Source organism: Alligator sinensis, unplaced genomic scaffold (assembly GCF_000455745.1).
Source record: "Alligator sinensis unplaced genomic scaffold, ASM45574v1 scaffold444_1, whole genome shotgun sequence".
Classification (NCBI taxonomy): Eukaryota; Metazoa; Chordata; order Crocodylia; family Alligatoridae; genus Alligator; species Alligator sinensis.
In genome coordinates this window covers 3,644,119-3,655,418 of record NW_005841886.1, presented here as the reverse complement: position 1 = coordinate 3,655,418, position 11,300 = coordinate 3,644,119, and the positions used below count along the sequence as shown (strand labels likewise).

General features: G+C 54.5%; 1 protein-coding gene across 1 annotated transcript; it reads left to right on the top strand.

Moving 5' to 3' along the window:
- The first annotated feature begins 152 nt into the window (after positions 1–152).
- On the top strand, positions 153–8,791 carry ASB16 (ankyrin repeat and SOCS box containing 16). Its single transcript, XM_006017858.3, has 5 exons — positions 153–1,325; positions 2,225–2,492; positions 3,565–4,057; positions 4,951–5,064; positions 5,996–8,791. The coding sequence occupies exons 1-5, from the start codon at positions 1,010–1,012 to the stop codon at positions 6,179–6,181; spliced, it is 1,377 nt and encodes a 458-aa protein (XP_006017920.1). The 5' UTR covers positions 153–1,009; the 3' UTR covers positions 6,182–8,791.
- Positions 8,792–11,300: the final 2,509 nt, after the last annotated feature.

Here is an 11,300-nt window from a genome sequence, read left to right as displayed (position 1 = left end):
TGGGCAGGGGGTGCACTGGTGCTCTCGGGTGCACGTGCACCTCTATGTACCCCCTGCGTGTTGTCACTGCCTGTGTCCTGGGGCCTGGGCTGTCTGTCCCAAAAGCTACATCTCCCAGGTGGGCCCTAAATCTCACATTGGGGCTGTAACTGCCCAGAGGGCAGTCAAAGTGGAGACCTCCGTACCGTGAATGCATGCAGGAAAATGCACTGCCCTGTTGCGGGGCTCAGAGGAGCAGGCGGTGGCGTCCTTTGTGCTTGTTACACCTGTCCTTTGGGGAGCAGGGATATGGAAGTGGCAGCACTATATGTGACTGTACCCTTGCCTCAAGCTCTGGTTTGCCTGCAAGACAACCCCACACTCCACCACAGAGTTATTACATAGGTAGATTACAGCAGGTGCCTTGAGTGGGAGATCCTTTCTCTGCTCACAGGGAAATTCTCCATAGCTTTGGAGCCACAGCTACTTTGAACGGACCCTGAGATCTTTGCCTTCCTCCACTTTCTTGGGGAGGCTGACAACCTGAGAGCCCTCCCCTGTGTAACAAGGAGCCTAGGCCAGTCACTTGGCCTCTGGCTATTACAGTGCTCATCATCCAGAGGTCCTTGGGAACATCGGTGTCCTTATCCATTCTTGCACATGGGGGAGCTGAGGCAACAATGCAGGGGCTGTTGTTTTTCTGAAGGCACCTAAGGTCTTTGGGTGATCCTGCTGCAGAGGGAGAAAACTCCTCACCCCAAGCATGTGCCTGCAACCCATGCTAGTTCCACCAAGTGGGGCTTGTGCCCAGCAGCCCCTGGCCAGGCCCTGGCTCCGAGACCAGCCGCCTGCGGGAACGTGACACTGCACAAAAATCTGGTGCCGGCCGGGGCAAGTCTCCCCGCTATTTATAGCTTCCGGCAGGAGGGGCTGGAGGGGGGTGCTCTTAGCACAACCATATTTCCGAGCCTGAGGAAGGTAGCCACGGGCACTTCTTCCCTAAGGCTGTCCTGCCCATCCCTCGGAGACCATGGCCGGAGAGACCTTTGTGTTCACCTCCTCCACATTGCGCTCCCTGCGCCTCCAGAGAGAGCTGCTGGAGCTGGAGGACCGCCGGCGGGCCCTCGCCAGGCAGTGTGAGAGCAGGCGGCTCCCCACAACCACCCAGAGCTTCCAGGCACTGGCCAAGCCTGCCCGGAGACCCCAGTACTGCCGGGACCCCACTGTCCACAACGCCCTGTACACGGGTGACCTACAGCGGATCAAGAGTATTTTCAAGGATGAGGCCACCGCCAACATGATCATGGAGACCGTCAGCGAGGAGCTGCTGTGGTCGGCAGAGCTGGGTACGGAGGCTGGGGGCAGGTTGGGCTTTCAGGCAGGGCTGGGATCAGTGCAAGGCTGGAGTTGCCTGTTGGTCGCTCCTCCTGCCCTGGGGAAATGATCCCTGCAAAGGAGGCAGAGACCTTTCACTCCCAGGCTTGTCAGGGGCTGGTACCAAGCAGGCTTAATCAAAAGCCCCTGGGAATGCCTGGGTTTTCTTCCTGGCTGTAAGGGGGGGTCACAATCTGCTAGTGAGAGCCAGGGCCTCCCAGCAGGGCATCATTGGGCTTATTTGCATTGCGGCAGCACCAGAAAACCCTGGCTGAAATGTGGGTTGCTCTGTGCCAGGCGCTGCCCAGAGATCCCCTGTCCTGCAGGCAGCTTGATCAAGCAGGACATGCATGTAAGAGGAAAGCACCAGGCAGCATGTCCATGGCAGAGCCAGGAAGGGAGCCCTGCTTTCCCCAGCTCTCTGTCCAGAGCCCGCAGACTTGTCTCTCTGGTCTGAACCAGCCCCCACACCTTACCTGGACCTTCTTTTCCTTTCCCCCACACCCTGAGTGGGGGGGGTGGGCAGTGGGAGCAGTAAGTTAGGTCTAATTCAATGACAGTCAGCTCTACCCAGCTCACATGAGCAGCCAGTGTGAGCCACACCACCAACAACAACAAACCGCCAGGGTAACTTGAGCACAAACCATCCATGCAAGAGACCCAGCTTCAGCCCATGTGGTCACATGTGCATGCTCCAGTGGGGGTGGGGGGCACACTGTGTCTAAAAGTGCTCAGCACATGTTGTGCTGCTCACAACAGGGGTAAGGGGAGAGCCACACATTGAGCATCACTGGGCTCAGAGATGGGGTAGGGTGAGCCCACCAGGCCCTGTGGAAGGGGCTCTGAGAAATCCCATTCCTGAACACTGCAGGCTTGTGGGTGCTGAGTCCGCAGAAGAAGCACACGTCCCCCTTGAGGATCACAGCGGCCCGAGGCTACGGGGACTGTGTGAAGCACCTAATCATGCAGGGGGCGGACATCGACTCCTTGGTTGGGGGGAGAGCCGCCCTGCACGACAGTTGCACCCACCACCGCGCAGAATGCACCAGGCTGCTCCTGAGCTATGGGGCCAACGCCAACGTGCTGTCAGAGGAGGGGCTGGCCCCACTGCACTTCTGCACCACCCAGGAGACTTTCCAGTAGGTGCCGCAGGGTGGGTGACGGGTGCTCAGGGTGGGTGGGCTCAGCCAACAGAAGAGTGTCACATTAGGACTAGGAGCTAGAGAGCAGTCACAGCAAAGCCATTGTTAGCCTTCAGAGTCAACAGGCCGTGTACTGGACTCAGGTCAGGGCGGGGGCTAGGAAGCCTGTTGGCAGACTTGGACAGATGTTACTGCATCACTTGCTCCTGGCTTCTGTTGTGAAGGCTATATTCCAGCCAGGCAGGGCTGGAGGTATAGGCTAGCCTTCCCAGATGTGGCTAGGTCTGGGGTGGCCAATTTGAGACCAGTTAAGGAGACCTAGTTTTCAGGTAAGGTTGAGCACCAGCCTTATGAATCTCTAGTCATCTCCAGGTGTCTTGGGGTGTGTCCCCCAAATCACTAGGGCCCCACAGGATTAATATTCCCTGCCCTCAAAGAGAAGGAGGGATTTAGTAGCTAAAGGAAGGAGAAGGGTGAGGAGTGATTTTGGGGACTAATGCTGTGGTGCCATTGGAGGGATCCCTCTGGAGCAGCAGAGAGCTCCCCATGCTGCTCATCCCACAACAACTGTCCTCTCCTCTCCCCCAAGGACCCCAGCTCTCTAGTCAGTCCTGACACTCACCCTGTGACCAACCTCTGGCTCATGTCCCTCAGTCACACAGGGCCAGAGCATACTACGGCTCACCTCCTGCCTGGAGTCTGTCTACAGGGCTCAGTGTATGTCCCTCCACCCCTTGTCCCAAACCCCTGTGCCCAACAAATTATTCTAGGCTAGGCTTGTGGTGGGAGCTCTGGAAGGATGGTTGGTGACACAGGGAGCCTGTACCAGGGGAAAATGCCACAGTCCCTGGGGAGCTCAAAGTACCACGTGCATTGAGTATGGTCCTGCCCATTCCAGGCTGCAGGCACCCTCCTCACAGCTAGTACCCAGCCCAGTTTCTCTCCCTCTGCATACAGACATGTGTCCTGGGATGACCCATGCCCACATTCTCCCATGGGGCAAGCCCCGCTGTTGCCTTTGGTCACACACGTTTATACCCTGCCTCTGTATATGTGCGTGTGTGCGCAGGTGTGCTGAGCTGCTGCTGGAGTACGGGGCCCTGGTGAACCTGAGCACCAAGGACAGGCGGACAACCCCGCTGCATGTGGCTGCCAAGCATGGCCTGGATGAGCACGTGAGGCTATATCTGTGCTACGGCGCTGACCTCTCCCGCCGCAACCAGGAGGGTGAGACGGCCCTTAATGCCGCCTGCGCTGGTGCCGATCGGCCTGAGGAGGCTGAATGCTACTACCGTGCGGTCCGTAGGCTGCTGGAGGCTGGGGCCAATGCCAGGACAGCAGGCAGAAAGAATCATACCCCACTCCACAATGCCTGTAGCAACTGCCACCTCCGCCTGATGGAGCTGCTGCTGCAGCACGGGGCAGATGTCAATGTAGCCAACTGCGCTGGCTACACGCCTATGGACTGCGCGCTGCAGGCTGTCGAGGACTACCACCAGGGGCAGCCCGAGAGGGTCATCGCTGCCCTGCTGGATCACGGGGCAGCACCTGTCAACCCCAAGGTAGGGGTCCGCTCACTGGTGAGGAGAACAGCCATGAAGGGCCCCTGTGCAGCCTGCCAGCTAGGACTCCTGGGTTGTAGTCCCTGCCCTGGGAGAGGAGGGAGGTCCAGTGGTTAAAGGAAGGAGACGTGGGAGGAGCCGGAGCTTCCAGGTTCTGTCTTCCCTGACTGGCCGCGCGTACAAGGCATCTGTTTCCTCATCCGCACAATGGAAATGTTGTCTCGCTCACCCACCACAGAAACCGGTCCTTGCTGAACATGCCAGGCTTGGCTCTGATTTCCCCCACGCTGTGAGCTGGGAAGCACTCAGGGCCCCCGAGCAGAAAGAAGCCAGGCTGTCAGCAAGAGACATGCACATATGCCTACCCCCCCTTCTCCACAGCTGTGTGCTGAGGGAGAATGGGTGGATAATAGGCTTTCTTCATCTCCACCATGTGGTACAAGGTTCCCTTTGTGCCCAGTGGTCAAGGTTATGCACACAGAGGCCAGCTGTCATTTCCTGAGGTGAGGAAGAAACTGCTTCTCTGGCATTATCACTGTGCCCTTAGCACAGGGTGGCTATGCTCAGCCTAGCTATTCCCACAGCACCGTGTCTTCTGTAGGGCCTCAAGCCCCTTGTATACATATGCTGCAGCACTGTACAAAGGCACCCACTCTGGGTAGGAGCATGGGGCTGGCTGTACTCAGAGCAGGGCTTGGGCCTGCAAACAGTGAGCTTAGTATTTGCAAGTGGCTTGCTAGGGTTTGAACCCATGACTGCAGGGAGCCCCCACACTCCCTGACAGAGGCAGCAGTCTCCTCGCTATCTGGCTCTGTAGCTTCTTATTCACCAGGTGTACCCTGTATTTCTCTTCTCCTTCTCTGCCCTTCCCTTCATGCCCGTGTGGTCCTCAGATGCTGAAGTTCTGCTCCTTGTGCCCCCGGGCCCTGGAGGTGTTGCTGAACTCCTATGACCGGATCCTGTCCTGTGACTCCTGGGTGGAAGCAGTGCCACCTGAAATGTGGCAGGTAACTCCAGTCTCCTGCTTAGTGCCCTGCATGCAGGGAAGCTGATCTGGTGATGGGGAACGGTGCAGGGGGTGGGGCATTCTTGCAGCCTGACTTTGTTTGCAAATTAAATACAGCTGAGGTGGTAGCAAGGCAAGCTTCTCTCGTATGTCGGCCGTCATCAGCCCCCATGAAAAGGGTTGATTCTCTGCAGCCCGCTCCACCTTTGCCCCCCCACCACACACAACTTCCCAGTCTGTGGATCTTGCCAGCTGAATGCCTGCCCATGGGTGCCCCTGGCACAGGATGAGGTGAGATGGCTAGAAGACACCTATACTATTTTTGCACCAGGTGCAATTAGCACAAAAGTAGTGATGATCAGCCCAACTGAGCAGCAGACTCAAGACTGCTTGCTGGGTTTTGTCTTTATGTGCAAGGGGCTCAGACGTGATAGTGGTGGGCAGCAGTCTGAAACCCACAGCATGAGGCTCCAAATGGGGGCTTTGTTAGCACACTCACGGCCTGCATTTACCCTGGGTAACCTCAGAGCCCAGGCCTTCAGTGAGCTCTCCCCTAGTGACTAAAGTCTTTTGGCTGTGGCATCTGGGGGTCAAGTTTCCCTGGAATAAGCCAGTCCTCCCTGGGGACCAGTCCCCCATTGATTCAAGGGAAAGGCATGGACTAGCAGCTCCCAGATCCTGAGAAAACATAAAGGCTGGTGAGTTCCCGGTGAGAGGAAAGTTTCTGAAGAAAAGGAGATGCAGGGTGAATTTCAATGGAGCTGAGGGCCTTCACATTTCTAGAGAGGACCAGGTCAGAGGTAATGCCTGGGGGATTTGCTTCTGGGCAGGCGGAGAGGGGGCAAGCTATGCTGAAAAATATGGTGTGCGTTCATCTTCTGACACAACCCACATTGGGCCCAACTGCACTGAATCCCTTCCTGTTTTGGCAGGAGCACAAGGCCTTCTATGACTCCGCTTTGCAGATGACGAACCAGCCCCGCCAGCTGCAGCACCTGGCACGCTGCACTGTGCGGAAGTACTTGGGAGCTCGGTGCCATTCAGTCATCCCCCGCCTGAACCTGCCTCTGGCCCTGAGGGATTACCTGCGCCTCCCCCTGGAAGGTTACATCCGGTGAAGGGGGAGGACACTTCACCTCCCCCAGCACAGAGGCTCTGAAATGGCGTGGAATTGCAGAGGGGGAACTGGGGAGAGTAGTTGGCTTCAGTAGAGACTGGGATTGCAAAGCACTCTGGGCCAGATCCTGCAGGTTGTTCAGAATGAGTGGTAGCTCTATGAGTGACTTGGTCACTCTGAGTGAGAGGGGCTTGATCTGGCCCTGGCTGGCTGTAATGGGGCTTGGTTTGTGCTGGCACAGATTTCCATGCTGCTGTGCCAAACAGAACAGAAGCAAAGTGAAGCCAATGCACTCACAGGCAGCTCATGCCTAGGGTTCCCTGGGCACAGAGCACAGTCAGTATTACTGCCACCAGACACCGCCCAGGCTGAGCAGGATTCAGAGGTGGGGCTTGCCACAGGGGGCAAAAACATCTTGCATTGCGAGAGCCGGGGTTTTATAAATGCATGTGCTCTCCTGCTTCCGAGCACAGACAGCCTTGTCTGGGGTCGTGTTATCTTGTAGCTGCTTCATGGTTTCTGCATTTTCCTCTGAAGTAGCTGGGGCTGGGTATGGCTGCAGGATCCTGAACTGGACAGCACCCTGAAAACTCCTGTGTCCTTGTCAGAGGTATAAGCCTTTGGTTTTCCTAAACCCCAGCAAGTGGGGTGTGCAACTCAGGTCCTTGGGCTGCTTGTGCAAACAAGCTGTAAGTGAAAACGTGCAAAATACAAGCACTGGTGAAGCCTGTACATGTTTCCCAGCAGCTGTGCCTAAAACCTGGCGCACATACGTAGTCCTTTTCAGGCTGTGCTGCTTTCTGGCTTGGGGACTAGTATGATGTAAAGACCTACATGGACAGAACCACAGGAATTACTGGGACAGGGACAGGACTAGTCTTGTGTCCCTCAGGAACCATGTCTCCTCCAAAGGAAGAGCAGGAATCCCCATCCCCACAGGTAATTATGGAAACCTGCCTATGGCCAATGACCTTTTTCTGACCCACTGTAGTTAGCATGTGCCTCAGAGCAAGGGGCTGCAAGATAATCCCTCTTTCATTCATGGAGCTCAGCATTTAGACAGAAGGGTTAGCACCATTAGCCCCATCCTAGAGTTGGGGAAACTGAGGCACGGAGAAGAGAAGAGACTTGCCTGGGGGAGGGGTCACCTAGAAGAGCCTAGGAATAGATCCCAGGTCTCCTGTGCTCCAGGCCAATACTCAAGCCGCCGGCCCACACCAGCTCCTTACATAAACAGCCCGTCTTTCTGCCTGAATCCTGATGTCATTAATCTGTTTTCCTAGAGAGCTTAAACACTACAAGCAGTTTGCACTGACATATTCTGTTGAGCCTTTGCACTTTATTACCTGCCTGCGATCTAATTGTTCTTGATAGAAAATAAAGCGCTGAAATATGTTTTGAGACAAAACTGTTTTTGGTCCTTTCCTACACTGCCTCCCTGATCAGAGGATCTGAGCATTTAGCTGCACTCAAAAGGGGATTGCTAGCACCAAAGGGACTGTTAGATGGAGCTCCGTGGTGAGAAGGATAAGTCTGAGAGTGAACGTGGTTGGTAGGTGGCCAGAAGAATGATCAACTGTAGGGCCAGGGTTTGCCTGCAAGGTGGAATTTGCACTAGATGGAAGCATTACACCATCAAAGTAGAAATATCAGAGGGTGGCTGAGGAGATATTTAAGCTTAGAGGGAAATCTCTAGGGTTTTTTGGTTTGTTTTGTTTTATTAATATCTTTAGTGTTCTAGGTCAAATCAGCCAAATCAGTTTCAAATCATATCATATGAACAGAATTAAATCGTTCCAGAAACCATATTGATTGACCAGGCAGAACTCAATCATTCTAAACACCATGTATGGTGCTACAACTGGCCAGCGATCTGTCCCAGGCTCTCACCTGGGGAGGGAGGGGGGTTATTATAAAATATATATCTCTATATATCCATAAAGTTATATATATCTATACTCCTAGTCACACACCAAAAGGGAAAACCATAAACCCGTCACAAAATCTGCACCCATGCACCTGTACAAAGGGCCGCTGGCCACTCAAAATCATTACAACATATGCACCCACACACAAGTCCGCTGGTCTCTCAGACCAGACAGCACAGTCCCTTCATCACCACATGATGACAGGGTCACAAACTCAGATCACCCATTGTCTGTGTTGCTGTCACTCCAGCTCCTGCTGGAGGACTCACTGCTGTCGCTGTTGCTGTCCTCAGATCCGGTCATCTCTGCCTCCTCTTCACTGTCACAGTCCGGCTCCCTGCTGCAGGGGGAGGGGGGGAGGGGGCTGCGGGTTGGAAGGTCCTGTGCCAAGTGTCTCTCTGCCAGGTGCCTTTGGCCGCATCCTCACCATCCTCTGCTATCGCTGTCTGGTAGTAGGTCTAGAGTTCGTCAGAGCCATTTTAATACAGTCTACCACCTCTATATCCATGTGTTTGTACATCAGTAGGTTCCTAGCTTTCCACAAGGCGCTCCTGATGCAGGATGCCAGCTGGTTGACACGGATTGACAGGCTTCCCTAATGTTTGGAGAGGTGCTTGTACAGCGCCAGCTCTCTGGTCAGCCGACTGACCCCGGTCACTGCTTCACAGACCCGCTTTACCATTTTCCACACCTCCTTGGCGTAGATGCAGAGCCAGAGGAGGTGGTCAGATATTTCCAAATCCACTGGCAGACATCCTACGTGCAGGCCCAAGCCCGGAGGTCTTGGGATTCCAATGGCCCCAGAAACTACAGGCAAGCATCCTCCACCCAAGACTCTCAAGTCTGGGACTTCAGATATTTAGCCCAGAAGAAGCTGAGAAATCTTGGTTTTGTTTTTATAGTTTCATAGTTTGTAGGGTCGGAAGGGACCTTGACAGATCATCAAGTCTGACCCCCTGCCATGGCAGGAAAGAGCACTGGGGTCAAACGACCCCAGCAAGGTGTTCATCCAGACTCCTCTTAAAGACCCCCAGGGTAGGAGCCAGCACCACTTCTCTTGGAAGTTGGTTCCAGATCCTAGCTGCCCTGACTGTAAAGTAGCACCTGATGTCTAGCCTGAATCTACCCTCTGCCAGCTTGTGACTGTTATTTCTAGTCACTACTGGTAGTGCTCGGGAGAACAGGGACTCCCCCAATGCCTGCTGGTCCTCTCTGACTAGTTTGTAACAGGCCACTAGATCCCCCCTCAGCCTTCTCTTGTGGAGGCTGAACAGGTTCAGGTCCTTTAGCCTCTCCTCGTAGGGCCTGCCCTGCTGCCCCCTGATCATGCGAGTGGCCCTCCTCTGGACCCTCTCAATGCTGTCCACATCCCTCCTGAAGTGCGGTGCCCAGAACTGGACGCAGTACTCCAGCTGCGGCCTGACCAGTGTTGCATAGAGGGGGAGGATCACCTCCCTGGACCTGCCTGAAATGCATCTGTGGATGCACAACAAGGTGCGGTTGGCCTTCCTGACCATGTCCCCACACTGTCGGCCCATGTTCATTTTGGCATCAATAATGATTCCAAGATCCTTTTCTGCCTCTGCACTGACGAGAAGGGAGTTCCCCAGCCTGTAGGTAAGCTGCTGGTTCTTCCTCCCCAGGTGCAGCACCTTGCACTTGTCAGTGTTGAAACCCATCCTGTTCTCATCTGCCCACCCCTGTAACCTGTCTAGGTCTGATTGCAGCCTATTCCTCCCTTCTAGCATGCCCACATCCCCCCACATCTTACTGTCAACAGCAAATCTGAATAGGGTGCTTTTTACCCCCTTGTCCAAGTCACTGATGAAGATGTTGAACAGCATGGGTCCGAGGACCGAGCCCTGGGGGACCCCACTGCCCACATCCCTCCGGGTCAAAAATGACCCATCCACTACCACTCTATGGGTGCGGCCCTCCAGCCAGTTAGCGACCCATTTGACTGTGCGGGTGTTGACGCCACAGCCCCCTAGTTTTTTAATGAGAATGGGGTGAGAGACAGTGCCAAAGGCCTTCTTGAAGTTCAGAAAGACTACGTCCATTGCTACCCCTGCGTCTAAGGATTTAGTGACCTGGTCATAGAAGGCCACCAGGTTGGTCTGACAGGACCTGCCTCTAATGAACCCGTGTTGGTTGCCCCTAAGCATAACCTCCCCTGCTTGCCCCTCGTGGACATACGCCAGGATAATTCTCTCAAAAAACTTACCCAGGATCGAGATAAGACTAACTGGCCTATAGATAAGACTACATTATGTATGTATCGCAGATATGGCACTTCTCTCCTAGCTTCCCAGCTCAGTTCCATCCTCCATGGTTCCATTATATTGGTACTGCAAGAAAACAAGCACCAGCACCCAGCCAGTTTTGAGAGAGTCCAGTTATTTGGCAAAGTCTGCTCCTCCTGCTCCTTTAGCCTTCCATGAAGTCAATATTTCACCCAGAGTCTTCATCACTCTCAAACCTATCCCAAGTCCAGCAGAAAGGATAGCAGAAATATGGGGGGCTAGCTACAGTACACAGCTGATAATGCCAGAGGTACCTACATGAAGTGTAGGATGGTTTGGATAGAGATGATCCTGCCTTAGGCAGGAGGCAGGACTAGATGACCTATGGAGGTCCTTTCCAGCCCTACTTCTCTTATGATGCTACAAGCATTACTTGAACACCCATCTATCAAGCACCAGCATCACACAGCTGCACCTGCATAAAACAGGTAGGCACACAGAGTATTAGCCTCTAGAAACAAGCATCTGATACCAATGGACTCTTATGGCTAGGGTCTGGGGGTGATAAGCCTTGGCAGGGCATTCTTAGCATGCAGCTACTGGGGACACAGGAGTAGCCTGATCTCTAATGCTGGTGAGAGAAGCCACAAGGGATCAGATATATATATTTTTACAAAAAAGTTTTTCTTTTTTGTAAAAATATATATATCTCCCTTCTATCAGCTTTCCTTTACACACCTCACCCACAAACAACACAAAACCCACACACCCATTACAATACGCACACCAGAACAGGGTCAGACTCCACCCCGCCTCACGCCACTTCCGGCTCGAGTGACGTGACGCCCCCCCCCGGTGTCACCCCGGGGCGCTGCACGCTCCTCCCTCGCCGCCCCCGCCCCCGGCCCCGCCCAACACTCCACTTCCGGCAGACAGGGGCGGGGCCACC

Excerpts from the sequence above, each read along its gene's own strand:
- ASB16 (XM_006017858.3), top strand. The coding sequence starts at position 1,010 with ATGGCCGGAGAGACCTTTGTGTTCACCTCCTCCACATTGCGCTCCCTG. Across the intron at positions 2,493-3,564 it reads ACCACCCAGGAGACTTTCCA|GTGTGCTGAGCTGCTGCTGG; the intron begins GTAGGTGCCGCA and ends GTGTGTGCGCAG. Across the intron at positions 4,058-4,950 it reads CAGCACCTGTCAACCCCAAG|ATGCTGAAGTTCTGCTCCTT; the intron begins GTAGGGGTCCGC and ends TGTGGTCCTCAG.